We start from the raw sequence: 24,004 nt of genomic DNA, 5'->3' as shown, positions 1-24,004 counted from the left end.
CCTTCTGCTCTGCATCTTAAAATGGAGTCTGACTGAATACTTTCACTTCTAGGCTTCCTCCCTGTTCTCACGTACCTGTCATTTGCTCCTCCCCTCTCCTTAAAAGGAAGTCAGGTGAGTTTATCTGTGTGTGTGTGTGTGTGATGACTTCCTTGGCTCCTCCCTGTTCTCATGTTCTTCTTCTGATTTTATGACTTTAAAGGTGCATACCGCCACCTATTGTCCCGGAGTATGTAGCCTGGAGATGATGAAAACTGAGCCTTTCAGGTTTCTTAGCAGATGTTTTACAGAAGTCCACTGCTCTTCTGTTGCCTCAGGAAAATACTGCAACAGTTTGCTGACAACAAAACTCAGCTGGGGTCTTGTACATGTAGTTGGACAGATCAGGCTGCCGGCTGCCTCTGGATTTTCTGAGGTCACTCATCTTTTCTGCATCATCCGTGTAGTTCAGTTTCTGTTCACAAGGTGTCGCTCTAGGTTCACAGTTTTGCATGTTAAACCTTTCAAGTGCTTTTTCAACACATTTCTTTTGTGACATTGTTACACATCCATCACTCAGCTCAAAGTCGATGCCAAGAAAACGTCTCAGTTCTCCTCAGCCTTTCATTTTGAATCTTGCTGTGAGCGTCTCCTTCACAACTTTTAGTGCATCTTCATCACTGGCAGCAATGATTACATCATCAACCCATGTTATTATGATCACCTTCTCATTCCCTGTTTCCCTTGTGTAAACACAATGATCAGCAGGGTTTTGTACTAAAAGCTTCTCACTTAGATAATTATGTAGCGTCTTGTTCCAGTCTCTGCCGGACTGTTTCAGCCCATAAAGTGACTTCTCTAGCTATTGTAGTCCAGGCCACTTTGTGACTCTACCCTTCAGCCACACTGATAGACAACAGATTTACTGATGTCACAGACAACAATGCAATAAGTGGATTACTGATCAGTGATGTCAGTGAGCAGCTACCAGTGTTTACAGTGTGTGACAGTGACGACAAGAAGGAAAAGCAGGACATTAAACTGGAGCACAGACGAGTCAGGACAGAGGAGTCAATGAACGCTTTAAAACATGAATTACTAAACCAAAACTGGGAAATTTTATATAAAGAAGAAAACCTTGACAAAGCGTATGAAATATTCTTAAGAGTATTCAAATTGTTATCTGATAAAAAACTGTCCAATAAAACAAATCAATAAAAAACAGAAATATTCAGACAGCCATGGATCACTAAGGGATTACAAAATGTCTGCAGAAAGAAAAATACACTATATAGAGAATTCATAAAACAGAACCAAAGAGGCAGAAAATAAATATAAACAATACAAAGTTCACTAATATTGTGAGAATTAGTAGGAAGGAATATTATAGCAGTCTATGAGATAATAATAAAAAACAATATTAAAGGTATATGGAATATATTAAACAGTGTTGTTGGAAATGGTTCTAGACAAGTTAATGACCATCAGGACTTTGTTGATAATGATTATTAACGATATGGATGATGTAGTTAATGGCTTCAATAATTAAAACTGGCAGAGAAATCCCTGATTCTGTGACATCTGAAGAGAAAAATGTTGATTTGATGTCAAATAATCCTGACTCAGTGTTTCTGACAGCAGTGGAAGAGAGCCAAACTGTACAGATTGTTCACAAATGTAAAAACTAAACTTCCACTGACTGTAATGACACTGACATGAGAAGAGTTTTAAAACATCATTGAGGGAATTGCTAAACCACTAACACACATCTGTAACTTCTCACTCCAAACTGGTAAATTCCCAGTAAATTGAAGATAACAGAAGTCACAGCTGTACAGAACTGGAGACAAACACCACTTCACAGATTACAGGCCAGTTTCTCTGCTGCCTCAGTTTGACTCAATCTGATAAAAACTCTTTGTTGACGGACGGAACAACTTCATCAATGATTTACTAACTGACAGTCGATACGGATTCAGATCCAACAGATCAACATCTTCAGCAGTCACTGAACTTATTGAAGAAATCACAAGCTGCTTAGACCAAAAGAAATATTTATTGATCTGAAGAAAGCATCGGATACAATCAATCCTGACAGATGGATTAATAAAGTGGAGCGGTGTGGTATCAGAGGGGTTGTTCTGAACTGGCTGAGAAGCTCTCTAGACAACAGCAACAGTTTGTGAAGATGGTGAGGACATGTGGTCATGTTGGGACATTGCTTGTGGAGTCCACCAGGGGTCAGTGTTGGGGCCACTTCTCTTCATACTCTACATTAATGACACATGTCAAACATCAACATTAGTAAAGTTTGTGTTATTTGCAGACGACACAAATATGTTTTGTCCTGGAGAGGATTTGCAGCAGATTCTGAAGTTGATCACATCTGAAATGAGCAAATTAAAAAGCTGCTTTGACAGAAATCAATTATGTTGTATTATCATGTTGTTTGAAAACTGAATGAAATAATCAAGTACATGTGAAGATAGATGGTGTGAACATTGAAAGAGTGCATGTAAATACATTTCTGGGTGTGATAATAGAGCACAACATCTGCTGGAAACCTCACATAAAACATGTTCAATCTAAAGTGTCAGCAACCGTCTCAGTCCTGTGTGAGACAAAGCTCGTACTGGATCACAAACCACTGCACATTCTCTACTGTTCACTGGTCTGACCATGTTTAAATGACTGTGTGGAGGTCTGAGGGGAAACACCTACAAAAGATCACTGCAACCACTGTTCACACTTCAACAAAGAGCCGTAAGAACAGTTCATGACGTCAGATATTATCATCACACGAACTGATTGTTTTTAAATTCACGTGTGATAAAGTTCATCCATCTGGTTGAATATCAAACTGCACAAATAATGTATGAAGCAAGAAACAAACTACTAGCAGGTAATATTCAGACACTGTTTCTTTGATGGAGAGGGGGGTTATATTTTGAGGGAGAAGTTGAATTTCAAGATGCGAGCTGTTCAGACGACTATAAAAAGTAAGTGCGTTTCAATCTGCGGTGTGAAACTGTGGAACGGTTCGAGCTCGGAGCTAAAGCAACGTCCAACAATGATCCAGTTCAAAGGAGATGATTTTCAAAAGGTCCAGGGACGAGGGCTTTAAAATTCACCAGGTGTCTTCATGCATGTGATGTATGCATGTGTTTGTGTGCAGGAAATATTAATATGTTATGAAATATACATTTGTGGTCATAACTTTTATAATAAGATACAGAAACTTGGTCAATGTATATATATTGTGTATATAATATTATAAGCTATGTATGTATATTTGTATGTGTGTGTGTGTGTACATAGATGTGTGAGCATGTAGGTGTGTATATGTACATGTGTTCAGTACATATGTATATATGCATTTATGGGTGTGTATGTAATATATTTGTATATAATATGTGATGATTAATTGTACATGTAGTATATTGAATTGTATATAGTTAGATGGGAGCGTACGAAGGTACACAGGTTCAGGAATGGAAGTAAATTGATTGTGATTAATTAGTGAGTTGTGGAGAAGAGGGAGGATTAAATAAGTGTTTAGCATCAAGAAGACACTGTAGATGCTCTGATTGTACCTGATTACAACAAACGCTTATCAATCAATCAATCAATCAATCAATAGATTTCAAATAAAATAGAAAAAAACAAAAACTTGACTCTTTTCACTAAATAGTGTGAAATCAGCAATATTACAGCAGCAGAAAGGATCGCAAAGATAGAGAGCATCAATTAAAATCAGTGGTAATAAATAACTATGAGAAAGATTATACGTATAAATATGAGTAAAACAAGCAGCAGAAACAATATAAACAATATGAATAAGAAAGAAAAATATTGACACTACCGGGATAATAGATCAGATCAGTGTGTACAACCTGTGACAGTCGTATGTCAGAATACATGAAGAATTAAAGGACTTGTGTCTCAGCAGGATTTAGAAAAACTTCCATGCGTTTATCAGTCGGCTCTTCTTTTTCACAGGTCTATAATATATTTTAGCTGGACTTCTTTCAAGATCCATTTCAGGTGTATTTTTTTTCCCCCTGACTACGGCAGGTACTGCGCCGTTCGTCAGAAGACTCCGTCTGCGTGCATATCTAACGTAGAGCATAAATGAGCCTTTAGTCAGCGGGTCGGGTGTGTAAAAATTAAAGCGTCATCTCATCAGCCTGTCATATTAGCAGGAATGTTCATTTTGGAGCGATGTTGAACTTTAAAGCCTTTGTCGGTCCACAGCAATGACATGCCGGTGTTATTGTCACAGTTATGTTGTCATAAACAGAACAAACCTGCTGTTAGATCCCGAGTTTACCCCTGTTCAGGAGGTACTGGACCAGCTCTCCATCTAAAGGGTCAGGTCCCTAAACCTACAAGGTGTTGCTTCAATATGGATTTAAATAGGGACTGCTTAAGCTGGTAGCGAGGAGACTCTCCCAGCTTCTCACTGCCTATGTCTGAACATCTACCCTGCGTCCTCTGGTGTAGCACCTGACTTGAACAGCCCTCGAGTCAGATACAGTCACCAGCACGCACATTAACAGCAGCTCTCCTCTCAATGACCTGAGCACTTGGTCTGGTGCTAGGATGAGTTTTTGGGGCTTCTTGTAAACAAGTGTCAGTTAAATTTAGCTGACGAGAGTAACGTTTAAGAACCTTTAAGATATGTTGCACACTTATCACCTAACTTCTTACTTCCATCAAAGAGACATAAAATCAGCGTCCACAACTTCTTATTTAACTACAGCTGAAGGTTTATTACAAAGTTTATCAAAAGCAAAGCATACAGCTCAATCTTATCTCAATTACTATCAATCATTATCAAGAATACCTGTTGAAAAAGATCACAATTCTGTATATAATAAAGATTAATCTAAAAGAGCTGAGGCTGGTTGAAATACTTAGATGTAGTAGAGATTGAGAGGGTCAGGCCTTCCAGTAAGTCTTTCCCTTCCTGCTGAAAGTACAAATCTTCTTGGTGAATCAAGAACCCGTCCCAAGTCCAAACTTCATGCCAGCAGAGTGAGCGAAAGAGACTCCAAAATCAAAATTATAATCCACAGTTGGTTGGAAAATGGTCAGTCCTCCTTGTGCTCTGTTGTCCTCGGATCCAACTGTGAATCTCCTGAAGTCCATTCTGCGATGAATGAATGGGTTAATCCAAGGAAGGAGAGCGGAGGAAGAACATGGTCTCCTCTGTTGCTGTGTTTTTTTAGACTCTCTCAGCTGGTCATCTATTGCTTCAGACGGAGACTCTGATTACTTCCCTATAAGGTCGTGCAGCCGCTTCCTGTGTTTTGCAAACTCATTGTGATGTGAACTTTAATCACACTTCAGCTTGTATATTACTTTTGTCTGATTAATCTCTTCATTCTCATTTTTATAACTTCATTATAACTTCTTTGTAGTCATGACAACAATCATAACACATCTGATTATAAATACAATACACTAATAGCAGAGCTCTTATATTCTTAATCACTGTCAGGACTAGGTATAATGTCCTTCAACTTGCCGATGCTGTATGGCAGGTGTGTAGGGATCTTAACTCTGTTTACACTGCAGAGTCACTTTGTGTTCAGGGTATCTGAAAGAATCAAAAACAGAAAAATGGAATCCAGACTCTGGTCCAGGTCCAGGTTCCAGGTGGAGGAGGTGTCTGAGTGTGGAGCAGAAGGAGTGGAGGAGTGTCAGTGTGTCTGCAGAGACGGTGTAGAAGGACAGAGCAGCAGCAGAGCAGTCCAGATACACTGATGACACTGTCACATCCAGAGGAAGACAGGGACGATGCTGGACTGGACAGTGGAGCTGATCCCAGAGCAGTTCACACTGCAGCACTGACATCATCTCCACGTGTTGTGATTGGTCTGTCAGTCACTGCTGGATGAAGCTCTCCTCTCCACCCAGTCAGAGCCTCTCCACCCACCAGCTGATGGTGCTGCTTCAACCTCTCTGGATCATCAGGACACAGCTGATCACCACCTCCTCCACCTGATGAGAGAAGCAGAGAGACAGCAGAAGTGATACATGAGTGTCTACAGAGACTCCCTCCATCAGCTGTCAGTCAGTGATATAAAGACCAGCAGGACTTCAGTCCTGTTCAGACCACAAGTGGAGCGGCTGTGTAGCGTAGCCAGCTTCCTTCCAGCTCTCATGTTAACGTGTTGGAGTGAAGCTCACAGACCTGCAGACACATCAAGTGTGTTTACTCTGCAGGTTTCACTCAAGCACACAGTGAAATAAACTGCTCAGAGACCCTGAACGCATCATCACTGCAGAAACACTTTGATGATGATTCACTGCTGTTAAAAACCAGAGTCTCAGTCACACCTGAATATTTCATCTACTTTAAATATTACAAACATGTAAATATGGAGTCTGTTGTAAAAACATCTGGATAAAACTAAAGACAGACGGACAGATAAATATTTGATGTTAAAGCTCCTACATGTTCACACAGAGACTGAACAGTCAACACCAGCTGTGGTTACTGGACTTCAGCAGAGGTTCTGGTCTGTGAGGAGACCACATGGTTACTAAATGTAACCGTGGTTCTCTGAAATAAGAGTCAGTGATGTGCAGGCTTCAGTCAGAGCGATCTGTACGGTGGCCCTGAGGGTCAAAACACAACCACACTTCAGATTATGGAAAAGGTGGGACGGCGTTCTTGTTTGTTATTGGACAGAACCAGAGTCTCTGGTGACAGTTTGATGTTTTGTGGGATGTTGTTGTGTTTTGACCTTCAGGGCCACCGTAGACCTGAGAGCTGTGACAAAGATGGACTGATCAGTTGTTCAGTGTTGAAATGAGAGAACACAGATTTGATGCTACAACAGTTTGATGGATGAGGACACTGTCTCTACACATCCTGTGATGCTGTCAGCTGTGATCCAGCTTTACTTCCTGTACACATGAACACAACAACAACAGTCGTCTTCACTTCAACTCAAACACACGATCACAACAAGCTTCTGGCTCCTCTGATTGGCTGACTGTTCCCCCTCTATCTCTTTCTGTCCAATCCTGAAGCCTGTCACCGTTCTCCTCTCACCTTCACTGAGGAAAGCAGGAAATACTGGATCTTTACTCTGATACTGACTGTGTTTATTACAACACTGCTGAAACCAGCATGGACTGACTCCAACTCTCTACTGACCTCAGAGTCTCCAGTCGACAGTGTGGACTCTCCACAAGTTCAGACAGCAGCTTCACTCCTGAATCCTGCAGTTTGTTTCCTCTCAGGTCCAGCTGTCTCAGATGGGAGGGGTTGGACTTCAGAGCTGAGGCCAGAGAAGCACAGCTGATCTCTGACAACCTGCATCTCCTCAATCTGAATAAAGAATAAATGATGAAACTTCACAATTTAAATATTCAGTCATTATAAACGTCACAAAGCTTCATTAAAATGTTGTAAAAAGAAAATTCTGAATATATTTGTTATTGTCTGATAGTTAAAATAGAGATTATTGAACTTTTCATTGTAGTATGTATTTTTCTCATCACTTTAAAATGCATTTTAAAAAACATGATTTGTAATCTAAGATGAAAATCAATAGTTGAGGATGTTCAGAGTGAATTATTCATGTTGTTATATGAAGGTTTTAAATGTGCAGCTCAACACTGCTCTGCCACAGTCAATGGACTAAACCACAGAAGAAGAAAACAGACTTCAGCATTAAGATACTCAGTGTGGATCAGTATAATATCAGCTGATGTCTGCAGTTTAGTGTCAACACAACTTTCACATCATATTAATCTGAGCACAGAAGGAAAAAATGGTGTCTGACCTCAGAGTCTCCAGTCGACAGTTTGGACTCTCCAGTCCAGCAGAGAGAAGCTTCACTCCTGAATCCTGCAGCTCGTTGTGACTCAGCTCCAGCTGTCTCAGATGGGAGGGGTTGGACTTCAGAGCTGAGGCCAGAGAAGCACAGCTGATCTCTGACAAACTGCACCAACTCAATCTGAATAAAGAATAAATGATGTCAGTTTAAAAGACTTTAATGTTCCTGCTTGAAATCATTCAGTGTTTAATAATCTGTTCAGAGCTGAAGAAGGTTCAGGATGTAGACGTTTAGAAAATGAAGCTCCAAACACCTGAACCCAACAGGATGCAGGTTCAACACTGTCAAACACACAAAGTGAAACAGAGCTCTCATAAAATAAATATTAAAATGGATTTAAACATGTGAGAACAACAACAGTATGTGTGAGATAATTGTGTCGCACTTATAATTCATCAGCAGTGTAATATTTTCATTGTTATTAAAGTTTGTCTTCAGAGTTTCACACATTCAACACGTGCAGTGTGTTGAATCAGAGATTACATCACACTCATGTGTCTTTTGTCCAACGTGACTTCAACATCATCCAACCTCCTTTTTTCAAAGATTCAACACTTTCTTTTCAGAGGTTTAAATCTCTGCGGGGGGCCACACCTTTCTGATGTCAGATTAGGGGGTCTGTGTCCAACAACTTCTGTCACTTTACAAAAGTGACAAACAAACATTAACACCTTCCTCACTCTGTGATTGGTGAGCTGAGTGCAGGTGAGATAGAGCCCAGGTTTCAACTTCTCTCTCAGCTCTTTTTCATTTGTTACACAACTATTTCTGTCACTTTGAAATATGAACTGAGTGAAACACTACCAATGTCTTCCAGGAGAGAGCATGTGAGAAGTTACCTCCATATTTAACCCATTGTTGAGCCTCCAGCAGCTCTTGGCTCCACCTTTGGCTGTCTGAAACAGCTATGAACACTTTTAGCTTCACTGATGCACTGATCCCACGCTAAAAGGTGGAGCTAACACACTGCAGACCACTGATTGGTCAGTGGGAACAGCCAGAGTCGTCTCGTCCTCCACGCTCTGAAGTAACATTTCACTTTCTACCTTTCAGCAGTCTTCTGTCTCGCTGCCTGCAGCCTTTCTCAAGTAAAGCTAGTTTCATGTTGAGATAAACAACCACACGTGTGCTGTGTGTGCAGAGTGTGTGGTGGAGCAAGAGAGAGAGAGCAAAAAATGTAAATTAATAACATTTTACAGATACACAGAAACACATGAACTGACCTCAGAGTCTCCAGTCGACAGTTTGGACTCTCCAGTCCAGCGGAGAGAAGCTTCACTCCTGAATCCTGCAGCTCGTTGTCACTCAGCTCCAGCTCTCTCAGATGGGAGGGGTTGGACTTCAGAGCTGAGGCCAGAGAAGCACAGCTGATCTCTGACAAACTGCAGTTCCATAATCTGAATAAAGAATAAATTATGAAATTTCACAATTTAAATGTTCAGTCAGTATAAACGTCACAAAGCTTCATTAAAATGTTGTAAAAAAAACAATTCTGAATATATTTGTTATTGTCTGATAGTTAAAATAGAGATTATTGAACTTTTCATTGTAGTATGTATTTTTCTCATCACTTTAAAATACATTTAAAAAAACATGATTTGTAATCTGAGGTGAAAATCAATAGTTGAGGATGTTCAGAGTGAATTATTCATGTTGTTATATGAAGGTTTTAAATGTGCAGCTCAACATTGCTCTGCCACAGTCAATGGACTAAACCACAGAAGAAGAAAACAGACTTCAGCATTAAGATACTCAGTGTGGATCAGTATAATATCAGCTGATGTCTGCAGTTTAGTGTCAACACAACTTTCACATCATATTAATCTGAGCACAGAAGTAAAAAATGGTGTCTGACCTCAGAGTCTCCAGTCGACAGTTTGGACTCTCCAGTACAGCAGAGAGAAGCTTCACTCCTGAATCCTGCAGCTCGTTGTGACTCAGGTCCAGCTGTCTCAGATGGGAGGGGTTGGACTTCAGAGCTGAGGCCAGAGAAGCACAGCTGATCTCTGACAAACTGCAGAGACTCAATCTGAATAAAGAATAAATGATGTCAGTTTAAAAGACTTTAATGTTCCTGCTTGAAATCATTCAGTGTTTAATAATCTGTTCAGAGCTGAAGAAGGTTCAGGATGTAGACGTTTAGAAAATGAAGCTCCAAACACCTGAACCCAACAGGATGCAGGTTCAACACTGTCAAACACACAAAGTGAAACAGAGCTCTCATTAATATTAATGACAACGTGCTGCTGCTTCAATAAAGACGTAGTGATGTCACCTCTTAAACTCTGCAGCTCCACCAGAGGCTCCATCTGTACAAACTCATGTTGTGCAGCCAAATAAAAACCCACAGAAACTGATGTAACATTTGATTCTGCTATTTAAAGCTCCTGTTATTAAGATAGTTGAATTCTGAGTCTCGTTCCCAACTCGTCAAATACCGACGCTTTGGGATTGTAGGTCGGGTCGGCCGCCTCCCAAAGCGTCAACAGTATGTGTGAGATAATTGTGTCACACTTATAATTCATCAGCAGTGTAATATTTTCATTGTTATTAAAGTTTGTCTTCAGAGTTTCACACATTCAACACGTGCAGTGTGTTGAATCAGAGATTACATCACACTCATGTGTCTTTTGTCCAACGTGACTTCAACATCATCCAACCTCCTTTTTTCAAAGATTCAACACTTTCTTTTCAGAGATTTAAATCTCTGCGGGGGGCCACACCTTTCTGATGTCAGATTAGGGGGTCTGTGTCCAACAATTTCTGTCACTTTACAAAAGTGACAAACAAACATTAACACCTTCCTCACTCTGTGATTGGTGAGCTGAGTGCAGGTGAGATAGAGCCCAGGTTTCAACTTCTCTCTCAGCTCTTTTTCATTTGTTACACAACTATTTCTGTCACTTTGAAATATGAGTGAAACACTACCAATGTCTTCCAGGAGAGAGCATGTGAGAAGTTACCTCCATATTTAAACCATTGTTGAGCCTCCAGCAGCTCTTGGCTCCACCTTTGGCTGTCTGAAACAGCTATGAACACGTTTAGCTTCACTGATGCACTGATCCCACGCTAAAAGGTGGAGTTAACACACTGCAGACCACTGATTGGTCAGTGGGAACAGCCAGAGTCGTCTCGTCCTCCACGCTCTGAAGTAACATTTCACTTTCTACCTGTTCAGCAGTCTTCTGTCTCGCTGCCTGCAGCCTTTCTCAAGTAAAGCTAGTTTCATGTTGAGATAAACAACCACACGTGTGCTGTGTGTGCAGAGTGTGTGGTCGAGCAAGAGAGAGAGAGCAAAACATGTAAATTAATAACATTTTACAGAAACACAGAAACACATGAACTGACTTCAGAGTCTCCAGTCGACAGTTTGGACTCTCCAGTCCAGCAGAGAGAAGCTTCACTCCTGAATCCTGCAGCTTGTTGTCTCTCAGCTCCAGCTCTCTCAGATGGGAGGGGTTGGACTTCAGAGCTGAGGCCAGAGAAGCACAGCTGATCTCTGACAAACTGCAGCTCCTCAATCTGAATAAAGAACAAATGATGAAACTTTAAAAGACTTTAATGTTCCTGCTTGAAATCATTCAGTGTTTAATAATCTGTTCAGAGCTGAAGAAGGTTCAGAATGTAGACGTTTAGAAAATGAAGCTCCAAACACCTGAACCCAACAGGATGCAGGTTCAACACTGTCAAACACACAAAGTGAAACAGAGCTCTCATTAATATTAATGACAACGTGCTGCTGCTTCAATAAAGACGTAGTGATGTCACCTCTTAAACTCTGCAGCTCCACCAGAGGCTCCATCTATACAAACTCATGTTGTGCAGCCAAATAAAAACCCACAGAAACTGATGTAACATTTGATTCTGCTATTTAAAGCTCCTGCTATTAAGATAGTTGAATTCTGAGTCTCGTTCCCAACTCGTCAAATACCGACGCTTTGGGATTGTAGGTCGGGTCGGCCGCCGTCCCAAAGCGTCAACAGTATGTGTGAGATAATTGTGTCACACTTATAATTCATCAGCAGTGTAATATTTTCATGTTATTAAAGTTTGTCTTCAGAGTTTCACACATTCAACACGTGCAGTGTGTTGAATCAGAGATGACATCACACTCATGTGTCTTTTGTCCAACGTGACTTCAACATCATCCAACCTCCTTTTTTCAAAGATTCAACACTTTCTTTTCAGAGGTTTAAATCTCTGCGGGGGGCCACACCTTTCTGATGTCAGATTAGGGGGTCTGTGTCCAACAATTTCTGTCACTTTACAAAAGTGACAAACAAACATTAACACCTTCCTCACTCTGTGATTGGTGAGCTGAGTGCAGGTGAGATAGAGCCCAGTTTTGAACTTCTCTCTCAGCTCTTTTTCATTTGTTACACAACTATTTCTGTCACTTTGAAATATGAACTGAGTGAAACACTACCAATGTCTTCCAGGAGAGAGCATGTGAGAAGTTACCTCCATATTTAAACCATTGTTGAGCCTCCAGCAGCTCTTGGCTCCACCTTTGGCTGTCTGAAACAGCTATGAACACGTTTAGCTTCACTGATGCACTGATCCCACGCTAAAAGGTGGAGCTAACACACTGCAGACCACTGATTGGTCAGTGGGAACAGCCAGAGTCGTCTCGTCCTCCACGCTCTGAAGTAACATTTCACTTTCTACCTGTTCAGCAGTCTTCTGTCTCGCTGCCTGCAGCCTTTCTCAAGTAAAGCTAGTTTCATGTTGAGATAAACAACCACACGTGTGCTGTGTGTGCAGAGTGTGTGGTGGAGCAAGAGAGAGAGAGCAAAAAATGTAAATTAATGACATTTTACAGAAACACAGAAACACATGAACTGACCTCAGAGTCTCCAGTCGACAGTTTGGACTCTTCAGTCCAGCAGAGAGAAGCTTCACTCCTGAATCCTGCAGCTCGTTCTTACTCAGGTCCAGCTCTCTCAGATGGGAGGGGTTGGACTTCAGAGCTGAGGCCAGAGAAGCACAGCTGATCTCTGACAACCTGCAGAGACTCAATCTGAATAAAGAATAAATGATGAAACTTCACAATTTAAATATTCAGTCATTATAAACGTCACAAAGCTTCATTAAAATGTTGTAAAAAGACAATTCTGAATATATTTGTCATTGTCTGATAGTTAAAATAGAGATTATTGAACTTTTCATTGTAGTATGTATTTTTCTCATCACTTTAAAATGCATTTTAAAAAACATGATTTGTAATCTGAGGTGAAAATCAATAGTTGAGGATGTTCAGAGTGAATTATTCATGTTGTTATATGAAGGTTTTAAATGTGCAGCTCAACACTGCTCTGCCACAGTCAATGGACTAAACCACAGAAGAAGAAAACAGACTTCAGCATTAAGATACTCAGTGTGGATCAGTATAATATCAGCTGATGTCTGCAGTTTAGTGTCAACACAACTTTCACATCATATTAATCTGAGCACAGAAGGAAAAAATGGTGTCTGACCTCAGAGTCTCCAGTCGACAGTTTGGACTCTCCAGTCCAGCAGAGAGAAGCTTCACTCCTGAATCCTGCAGCTCGTTGTGACTCAGCTCCAGCTGTCTCAGATGGGAGGGGTTGGACTTCAGAGCTGAGGCCAGAGAAGCACAGCTGATCTCTGACAACCTGCAGCTCCACAATCTGAATAAAGAATAAATGATGTCAGTTTAAAAGACTTTAATGTTCCTGCTTGAAATCATTCAGTGTTTAATAATCTGTTCAGAGCTGAAGAAGGTTCAGGATGTAGACGTTTAGAAAATGAAGCTCCAAACACCTGAACCCAACAGGATGCAGGTTCAACACTGTCAAACACACAAAGTGAAACAGAGCTCTCATTAATATTAATGACAACGTGCTGCTGCTTCAATAAAGACGTAGTGATGTCACTTCTTAAACTCTGCAGCTCCACCAGAGGCTCCATCTGTACAAACTCATGTTGTGCAGCCAAATAAAAACCCACAGAAACTGATGTAACATTTGATTCTGCTATTTAAAGCTCCTGTTATTAAGATGGTTGAATTCTGAGTCTCGTTCCCAACTCGTCAAATACTGACGCTTTGGGATTGTAGGTCGGGTCGGCGCCGTCCCAAAGCGTCAGTATTTGACGGGTTGGGAACGAGACTCAAAAATCAACTCTCTTACTGTCGCCCTGGGTCATTTAATTTACCCCTAAATATTTAAATCCCAAGTTTTCTTGGATATTAAGAGGTTCAGGTAAGTTTTGTTCTGAATAAATGTGTTTTGATGTTATTAACATGGTTCCTTTAATATGAACTTTATCCTGCCACTTTAAGCAGGTTGTTTGCAGTGTACCTGGCTAACGTGTGGCATAAACACAGTACAACCTATGTTGTTTAACTTTATTGTATGTGATTGGTTGTGTATGAGTCATGACACTTTTCCTGTCTGGTGATTGGCTGTGGGGCGGAAGCTAACAGAGCAGTGAACTGTGTGACAAAAGAAACGGAGAGAAGTCGGCGGCAGCAGCAGTGAAGAGAAGCAGAACAGAGAGACTTCTTTGTGTTCTGGTTGCCAGCTTGTGTGTGTGTGTGTGTGTGTGTGTGTGTGTGTGTGTGTGTGGGCCCACAACATAATGAAGTACCACTTAAAGGTTCTATAAGAGTTCTTCAGGTGTGTTTAATACTAATGAAGGTCTTTGGTGCTGAAGTTCATCAGCAGTGATCAATAGCAGAGCAAAGTTAAAAGAACATTTCTGTGTTTGAACAAAAGTAAATTGACAGTGAATAGTAACAAAACAAGGTTAAAGGAACATTGCACTGAATTCATTGGTTTGACTTGTTAACATTTCATTCTGAACAAGCTCCGTAGAAAACCACATGTTGGGTTCACTGTGATTTACTGTGGATGGTTACATTTATTTTTATGGCTATTAGAATTTTTATTTTTCTGTTAATAATTTTAAGTTAATTTATTGGGACATAGTTTTCATGTGATTCATTTTAAGTGCACTTAACTACAGTAAGAACACATTAAGAAGGTACGTAATAATCCTTTAATATTGAAATAAAAAGAGACACTTATCCAATGAAGAGCACATAAATACATGAGAGGAGGTGTCTTCTGTCCAACGCGACTTAAACATCATCCAACCTCCTTTTCTCAAAGATTCAACACTTTCTTTTCAGAGATTTAAATCTCTGTGTATCTGTGTATCTGTGTATGCTGTACGTCAGGCAGTAATATACAATAATGTAGTGTCACCTGTCACTGTGTGTGTGTGTGTGTGTGTGTGTGTGTGTGTGTGTGTGTGTGTGTGTGTGTGTGTGTGTGTGTGTGTGTGTGTGTGCGTGCATGCGTGCGTGCGTGATATAAATATATAATCTGGTGTCAAACTTTAAACTGAGTTGTTGTGATTTGAGCTCAGACAAACCCAGAAAACAAGTGAACTGAAGGAAATGTAAAACTTCTGTTATGGATTTAAATGTTATAAATCTACACAGAAACACATGAACTGACCTCAGAACCTCCAGTCGACAGTTTGGACTCTCCAGTCCAGCACAGAGAAGCTTCACTCCTGAATCCTGCAGGTGGTAGTTGTTGCTCAGGTCCAGTTCTGTCAGATGGGAGGGGTTGGACTTCAGAGCTGAGGCTACGACTTCACAGTGACTCTTTGAGAGTTCACAGTGAATAAATCTGTGATTACAGATAAAAGAACATTAAAACAATAAAATGAGACTTTATTGTGAAAACAGATTCAGACATGTTGCATCACAAAGCACAGGGGGTCAGTTGGTCGGCCTGAGCTGGTCAGTCATTGATCACAAGGTTTGTAGTTTGAAACTTGAGCTCCTTCTGCCCACGAGGCCCCAGACTTTCCCTGCCTGAGGAGATCAGAGGGGCTGAATCGCTGCCCCATTTTATATCAGCCCCCAAAACACACCTGAATAAAGCTGCTTTTAACCCTGATGTGGATGTTTTTATCTTCATGTTTGATTTTGGTTTGTTTGATTCATTCTGTTGTCTTTATATTTATATTTGTAATTGTCAGGTAAAACTTGCTGTTTCTTGTGACTCTTTCGTTGTGTTGCTGTTTAATGTGTGTACAGCACTTTGTAACTGCTTTTAAAAGTCGTATATCAAGAAAATAAATCAATAAATGAACCTCCTGAGTGTCCTCGAGCAACATGAACCAAACTGATGTTCAGGACAAAGTGTCCAAATGACTGTAATGTAAACGTGTCAGATTTGAGTTGATTTATATTCATGAAGCTTCATGTAAATTCACTGTAGGTTGTAACTGCACTCGTATGTGTTTACCTCAGTTATGTGTTTGTGTGGATTTTGTTCTTTGATGCATTTTATTCTGTCGCTCCGTCTGCTTTTCACCTCCCATTAAATTAATTCAGCGTCTTCTCCTGCATCAATAGTATAATTAGTGCTAAAGATTGAGTTATTATCATTTGATGGGTGATCATTTGTCTCAGGTGGAGTTCACCTGGCTGAAGGAAATGTTTTGGAAAGTAGACGACTACATGTCATTTCATCTCTGAGCTTGGTGATGATCATTGATTCAATCAGCAGGTTTCATACTTGTTCAGTAAAACATGTATCGTGTTGAGGTTTTATATAATGCATGTGTGTAAAGTGTTTGTCTTTAATACTGAAGGCTTCAGCTTTACCAGGATTTTTAATGTTCATCACATCTGGACTTACCGAGCCTTTCTGCAGTTCCTCACAGCTGGAATCAGTCTCTGTTTTCCCCAGAGTGATGTGTTGTATTTCTCTGTGTCCAACTCATCCAGAACCTCCTCTGACATCTGCAGCATGTAGGCCAGAGCTGAGCAGTGGATCTCAGAGAGTTCCTTCTCTGATCTGTTCTCTGACTTCAGGAACTCTTGGATCTCCTGATGGACTGAGTGGTCGTTCATCTCCGTCAGACAGTGGAAGATGTTGATGCTTCTGTCAGGAGAGATATCATCACGTTTCATCTCCTTCAGGTTGTTGATGGCTCTCTGGATGATTTCTGGCCTGTTGTCTGTCTGACCCAGCAGACCTGCTAAGAGTCTCTGGTTGGACGTCAGAGAGAGGCCATGAAGGAAGCGAACAAACAGGTCCAGGTGGCCATTTTTACTTTCAAGGGATTTCTCCATGGCGCTCTTCAGGAACTCATCCAGGAAGTAATCCTCTTCATCATCCTCCTCATGTCCTCCCAGGAAGTCCTTCAGGACCTCTGTGTTCCTGTTGGTGTGACAGTGGAACATGTAGACTGCAGCCAGAAACTCCTGAACGCTCAGATGAACAAAGCAGTAGACTGTTTTCTGGAAGATCACACTTTCTCTTCTGAAGATCTCTGTACAAACTCCTGAGTACACCGAGGCCTCTGTGACATTAAGACAACACCGCTCCAGGTCTTCTTGGTAGAACATGATGTTTCCTGTCTCCAGATGTTCAAACGCCAGCCTCCCCAGCTTCAGAAGAACTTCCCTGTCAGCCTCTGTCAGCTCCTGTGGACTCTCATGTCCCTCATCGTACTTCTGCTTCTTCCTCTTTGTCTGAACCAGCAGGAAGTGTGAGTACATGTCAGTCAGGGTCTTGGGCAGCTCTCCTCTCTGGGCTGTAGTCAACATGTGGTCCAGAACTGTAGCAGTGATCCAGCAGAAGACTGGGATCAGACACATGATGTGGAGGCTCCTGGAGGTCTTGATGTGTGAGATGACTCTGCTGGACAGATCTTCATCACTGAACCTCCTCCTGAAGTACTCGTCCTTCTGGGCGTCAGTGAAGCCTCGTACTTCTGTTACCCTGTCAACACGTGAAGGAGGGATCTGATTGGCTGCTGCAGGTCGGGAAGTTATCCAGACGAGAGCCGAGGGAAGCAGCTTCCCCTCGATGAGGTTTGTCAGCAGCGCGCTGACTGATGACTCCTGTGTGACATCAGACACGACCTCATGGTTCTTGAAATCCAGTGACAGTCTGCTTTCATCCAGGCCGTCAAAGATGAACAGAAGTTTACAGACAGCGAGCTTCTCTGCTGTCACCTTCTGTAATGTTGGATGAAAAACATGGAGCAGCCTGAGAAGACTGTACTGCTCATCTCTGATCAGGTTCAGCTCCCTGAACGACAGCAGAACCAGCAGACGGACATCTTGGTTTTCGGAGCCCTCTGCCCAGTCCAGAGTGAACTTCAGCACTGAGAAGGTTTTTCCAACTCCAGCGACGCCGTTGGTCAGAACCACTCTGATGCGTCTCTGCTGGTCAGGTGAGGCTTTAAAGATGTCGCAGCACCTGATTGGTGTTTCACTGAAGGTCTTCTTCTTGGAAACTGTCTCCAGCTGCCTCACCTCATGTTGGGTATTAACCTCTTCACTCTGTCCCTCTGTGATGTAGAGCTCAGTGTAGATCTTGTTAAGGAGGGTTCCACTTCCTGTTTCATCACTTCCTGTTTCATCACTTCCTTCAGTCACACGTTCACATCTCCTCCTCAGACTGATCTTATGTTCATGGAAAACCTCCTGCAGACCAACATTCACTGAAAAAAGACAAAAAAAGTGGGAGACAAAAAATACAATGTGACAATCAGCAGTCAATGGTCTTTTCATTACAAGTTAAAAACCATCAGTATAAGAACATGTTTGTTGTTTTCTTTGTCTTTCTCTCCACCTTAACGTCGTGGAGAGGTTTGTGTGTCCCTGTGATCCTCGGAGCTCTGTTGTCGGGGGCATTAGCCCCTGGCAGGGTCTCGCAAAGCTAATCAGCCCCAGAGGAGGAGCCAGACTGAGAGTGATTCAAAGAGCCTTTATGAATCAGCCACAAAGGTGCTGCAGCTCCTGAACCAGGAAAGAGACATCAGGGCACCTTTCTGGAGCTCAACCTGGGAGTGGAGGTCGCTGGTGAATATCTGGTGTCTGGCCTTTGACTACATGGAGACGCCACCCTGTGGGCTGACTACCAGCAGGGACGGGCATTGGGGTCGGGTGTGCGCCAGTCTCATGCAAAAGAAGGCAGGTGTGCTGATTCCTGGCATCTCAGACTGGTCCTCAGGACAGGGAGTGTCTCCTCCATGGGGGAAGGAACAGGGGCTGGTGCTGGAGGTGGGGCGGTACCAACTAGATTTAGTTGGGCTCACCTCTATGCACAGCACTGTTTCTTGAACTCAACTCCTTTGCTTGAGGGACAACATCTCAGGTTGGCCCCTGTAAATGACCACCACCTGCACCTCAGCCCGTCCACTACACTCTGCTGCTGCTGACTGCTTGTTATTCCCTCACTACAAGGGAGGACCAGCTACTGCTCAACTAGATCCAGACTGTCTGATGTCCTGGATCCACAATAGTGACACAAACTCCCCAGTGACATCAGAACAGAAGAAACTCGACACAACTTCAGACTGAAAACTCTCCTGTTCAGACTGAAACTCTCCTGTTCAGACTGAAAACTCTCCTGTTCAGACGGCACCTTGGTCCATAAAAACAATCTCTCTCTTGATCTCTTATTGCTTCTAGTTGTAGCTCTTGAACCATTTTAGCATAATTGATGAATGTGATCTACTCATGTTGTATCCACATGGTTCAGTCAGTTATTTTCAGTCTCTTTGGATAAAAACGTCGGCTAAATGAACGTATTGTAATGAAGCAGGTTACATTTTAAGCTGTTTAATGTGCTGACACTGAGCAGCTAATTAGCATCTGCTGCAGCCTGAAAATAGATGTTAGCAGTGCACTTTTCCTCACTGGATGTTTGTTCGGTGGCTTGTTCAACAAGTGGATCTGCAGGACGAGGTGTGTGTTTGTAAGTTAGAGGAGGAGGAGGAGATGTTAGCAGGAAAGCTAATGTGGACTGTTGTTTAAAGTGCTGTTTTGTCTCAAGCTGCTGTCTGACACTTCTCCATCTCCATCTCTGCATACAGAGAACAAGCAGCTCTCTGATTGGTTAATGTGTGACATAACAAATGTATTAAAACAACAAGTAGTGTGTTCGGACATGAAGACACCAGCAGACAGATATATAGTCTCACTTTGTACAGTGCTGGTCAGACTGGCTGTCTGCAGTCCAGCTCCTGTTCTGGATCTTTTCCCACACTGGGGACAGGAGGAGAGTCCTGGTGAAGCAGACTGGTCCCAGTATGATGTGATGCGCTGTCTGAAGAACCTGACCAGAACCTGTCGCCAGCTGGTAGAGACTGGATCCTTCAGGACGTCCTGACAGGAAACACAGCAGGACGGCTGCTCCTCCACAGAAACATGCCTCCTCTTCTTCTCTCTGTGAAGACATTTCTTTACAACTAAAACCATTTGTTGATTGTTTCTAAAAATCTCAAGATTTGGTCGACACTGTTGAGAAGCTCAGATCAGCTGACAGAGGACAGTAAAACTGTCTTTACTTTTCTGACTGAATTCAGCTTCAGTCTGGAATAAAGATGGTTATTTGTGTTATTTCAACTCTTCTGTTTAGTCAGTTTGAACCTGGAGTTAAAAGTGTTCTCAATAACTGTGGTCGACCACGATGACATGACTTTAACTATGAGATGACTTTTAACTATGACATGACTTTAACTATGACGTGACTTTAACTATGACGTGACTTTAACTATGACGTGACTTTAACTATGACGTGACTTTAACTATGACATGACTTTAACTATGACATGACTTTTAACTATGACGTGACTTTTAACTATGACGTGACTTTTAACAACAGCATTCGTAATGGTTTAACAAGAGGACAATCTCCCTTCGCTCTCCCCTCCTGTACTTCTACCTGCTCTGCACAGAAAAGAGAGAGAGACGTTCTCCAGAAATACCGTCAGCAGTTTGTGGCTGTTAAACCCAGATTAAGATCATCTCAGTTTGAAACAGTATCTGCAGGAATAGTTCTTTAAGAGAACATTTTGTCTTCATCCTCAAAGCATCATCTTCATCAGGTCAGTTTACAGTAAGAACAGTCTCTTACTCTGAGTCTGATGGTCCAGGTTCATTACTGAAGTTTAGAGGATAACCTTTGGACCGGTCACTCTTCATAGACAGACAGCTGGATCCTGGAGACTCTGCTCTCTGTCTGTTGGACTGAACTCTGCAAACACCAACATGTTTGTATTGATATCACATGAATCTTTGAGAAAAAGTCTAATTACAAATTCATAGAGGGAGCAAACTCCTCCTGTCCATAAATAAGAAGTTTAACAATTTCTGTTTGTCCTCTTTGATTAGATTACAGCTTTTTACGTGACTGACAGCACTAAGAGGACGATGGGACAATGATCTCTCTGTCATGAGCCCCAAAAGGTTTGTTAAAGTTAGTTAGCAAACACATTGTTGTTGAAATATACAAACACAACATGAACAAAACACGTTAGTGAGAGAGGGAACAGAAAAAAGTCACATAAATGAGTTAGTATCAGGTGTCTTACTCTGAGTCTGATGGTCCAGGTTCATTACTGAAGTCTGGAGGAGGCTCGTTGGACCAGTCACTCTTCATAGACAGACAGCTGGATCCTGGAGACTCTGCTCTGTCCTCCTCCTCCTTCACACAAACACTCATCTTCTGCTCTGAAGTCAGTCTGAGAGGTGAAACAGTAGCTGTGAGCTCAGGACACAAGAATCAGGGAACAAGTTTGTTCAAGAGTCGCACAACACCGAGAGAGCAGGAAGTAACACACACTCTCTCTCCCCTTCACACACACATTATACAGTATAATAAAAGCAGCCAGAAGTCCACCTGGTCACTTTTCTTCACACCTGTGCTTGTTTTCTTGGGTTACTGTAGGTTTAAAGAGGATTATTCAGCCAATCAGGACTTTGTGTCCACAGATGAATCAAAGTGTTGAGTTCACTCCAACATTTCTTTCCTCCACAGTCCACAGGGAGAAAACTGACTCACAGTAAGTAAAGTCACAGGAAATAATCACAGTGTGTTGTTAACACTCACCCTGCCTCAGACTCCAGCTGCTCTCCTTCTGCTCTTCGTCTTAAAATGGAGTCTGACTAAATACTTTCACTTTCAGGGTTCCTCCCTGTGTGTGTGTGTGTGTGTGTGTGTGTGTGTGTGTGTGTGTGTGTGTGTGTGTGTGTGTGTGTGATGACTTCCTTGGCTCCTCCCTGTTCTCATGTTCTTCTTCTGATTTTATGACTTTAAAGGTGCATACCGCCACCTATTGTCCCGGAGTATGTAGCCTGGAGATGATGAAAACTGAGCCTTTCAGGTTTCTTAGCAGATGTTTTACAGAAGTCCACTGCTCTTCTGTTGCCTCAGAAAAATACTGCGACAGTTTGCTGACAACAAAACTCAGCTGGGGTCTTGTACATGTAGTTGGACAGATCAGGCTGCCGGCTGCCTCTGGATTTTCTGACATCACTCATCTTTTCTGCATCATCAGTGTAGTTCAGTTTCTGTTCACAAGGTGTCGCTCTATGTTCACAGTTTTGCATGTTAAACCTTTCAAGTGCTTTTTCAACACATTTCTTTTGTGACATTGTTACACATCCATCACTCAGCTCAAAGTCGATGCCAAGAAAACGTCTCAGTTCTCCTCAGTCTTTCATTTTGAATCTTGCTGTGAGCGTCTCCTTCACAACTTTTAGTGCATCTCCATCACTGGCAGCAATGATTACATCATCAACCCATATTATTATGATCACCTTCTCATTCCCTGTTTCCCTTGTGTAAACACAATGATCAGCAGGGTTTTGTACTAAATGCTTTCCACTTAGATAATCATGTAGCGTCTTGTTCCAGTCTCTGCCGGACTGTTTCAGCCCATAAAGTGACTTCTCTAGCTATTGTAGTCCAGCCCACTTTGTGACTCTACCCTTCAGCCACACTGATAGACAACAGATTTACTGATGTCACAGACAACAATGCAATAAGTGGATTACTGATCAGTGATGTCAGTGAGCAGCTACCAGTGTTTACAGTGTGTGACAGTGACGACAAGAAGGAAAAGCAGGACATTAAACTGGAGCACAGACGAGTCAGGACAGAGGAGTCAATGAACGCTTTAAAACATCAATTACTAAACCAAAACTGGGAAATATTATATAAAGAAGAAAACCTTGACAAAGCGTATGAAATATTCTTAATTGTATTCAAATTGTTATCTGATAAAAAACTGTCCAATAAAACAAATCAATAAAAAACAGAAATATTCAGACAGCCATGGATCACTAAGGGATTACAAAATGTCTGCAGAAAGAAAAATACACTATATAGAGAATTCATAAAACAGAACCAACTTCATCAATGATTTACTAACTGACAGTCGATACGGATTCAGATCCAACAGATCAACATCTTCAGCAGTCACTGAACTTATTGAAGAAATCACAAGCTGCTTAGACCAAAAGAAATATTTATTGATCTGAAGAAAGCATCGGATACAATCAATCCTGACAGATGGATTAATAAAGTGGAGCGGTGTGGTATCAGAGGGGTTGTTCTGAACTGGCTGAGAAGCTCTCTAGACAACAGCAACAGTTTGTGAAGATGGTGAGGACGTGTGGTCATGTTGGGACATTGCTTGTGGAGTCCACCAGGGGTCAGTGTTGGGGCCACTTCTCTTCATACTCTACATTAATGACACATGTCAAACATCAACATTAGTTATTTGCAGATGACACAAACATGTTTTGTCCTGGAGAGGATTTGCAGCAGATTCTGAAGTTGATCACATCTGAAATGAGCAAATTAAAAAGCTGCTTTGACAGAAATCAATTATGTTGTATTATCATGTTTGAAAACTGTGAATGAAATAATCAAGTACAGGTGAAGATAGATGGTGTGAACATTGAAAGAGTGCATGTAAATACATTTCTGGGTGTGATAATAGAGCACAACATCTGCTGGAAACCTCACATAAAACATGTTCAATCTAAAGTGTCAGGAAGCGTCTCAGTCCTGTGTGAGACAAAGCTCGTACTGGATCACAAACCACTGCACATTCTCTACTGTTCACTGGTCTGACCATGTTTAAATGACTGTGTGGAGGTCTGAGGGGAAACACCTACAGAAGATCACTGCAACCACTGTTCACACTTCAACAAAGAGCCGTAAGAACAGTTCATGACGTCAGATATCATCATCACACTGACTGATTGTTTTTAAATTCACGTGTGATAAAGTTCATCCATCTGGTTGAATATCAAACTGCACAAATAATGTATGAAGCAAGAAACAAACTACTACCAGGTAATATTCAGACACTGT

General features: G+C 41.7%; 1 protein-coding gene across 1 annotated transcript; it reads right to left on the bottom strand.

Annotated features, from left to right (window-relative positions):
• Positions 1–7,101: 7,101 nt before the first annotated feature.
• LOC141017748 (protein NLRC3-like) lies at positions 7,102–20,470 on the bottom strand. Its single transcript, XM_073492480.1, has 6 exons — positions 19,821–20,470; positions 16,520–18,335; positions 15,328–15,499; positions 11,184–11,356; positions 9,059–9,232; positions 7,102–7,324 (listed from the first exon to the last, which is right to left on the bottom strand). Exons 1-6 carry the CDS (start codon positions 20,095–20,097, stop codon positions 7,102–7,104), a joined length of 2,835 nt encoding a protein of 944 aa, XP_073348581.1. The 5' UTR covers positions 20,098–20,470.
• Between the last annotated feature and the right edge of the window lie 3,534 nt (positions 20,471–24,004).

The sequence above is a fragment of the Pagrus major genome, chromosome 22, assembly GCF_040436345.1.
Source record: "Pagrus major chromosome 22, Pma_NU_1.0".
Lineage (NCBI taxonomy): Eukaryota > Metazoa > Chordata > Actinopteri > Spariformes > Sparidae > Pagrus > Pagrus major.
The sequence above is the reverse complement of the archived record's forward strand: the minus strand, read 5'-3'. Positions and strand labels throughout refer to the sequence as shown.

Excerpts from the sequence above, each read along its gene's own strand:
- LOC141017748 (XM_073492480.1), bottom strand. The coding sequence starts at position 20,097 with ATGGTTTTAGTTGTAAAGAAATGTCTTCACAGAGAGAAGAAGAGGAGG. Across the intron at positions 15,500-16,519 it reads AGGAACTGCAGAAAGGCTCG|ATTTATTCACTGTGAACTCT; the intron begins GTAAGTCCAGAT and ends CTGTAATCACAG. Across the intron at positions 9,233-11,183 it reads TGTCGACTGGAGACTCTGAA|ATTATGGAACTGCAGTTTGT; the intron begins GTCAGTTCATGT and ends TTCTTTATTCAG.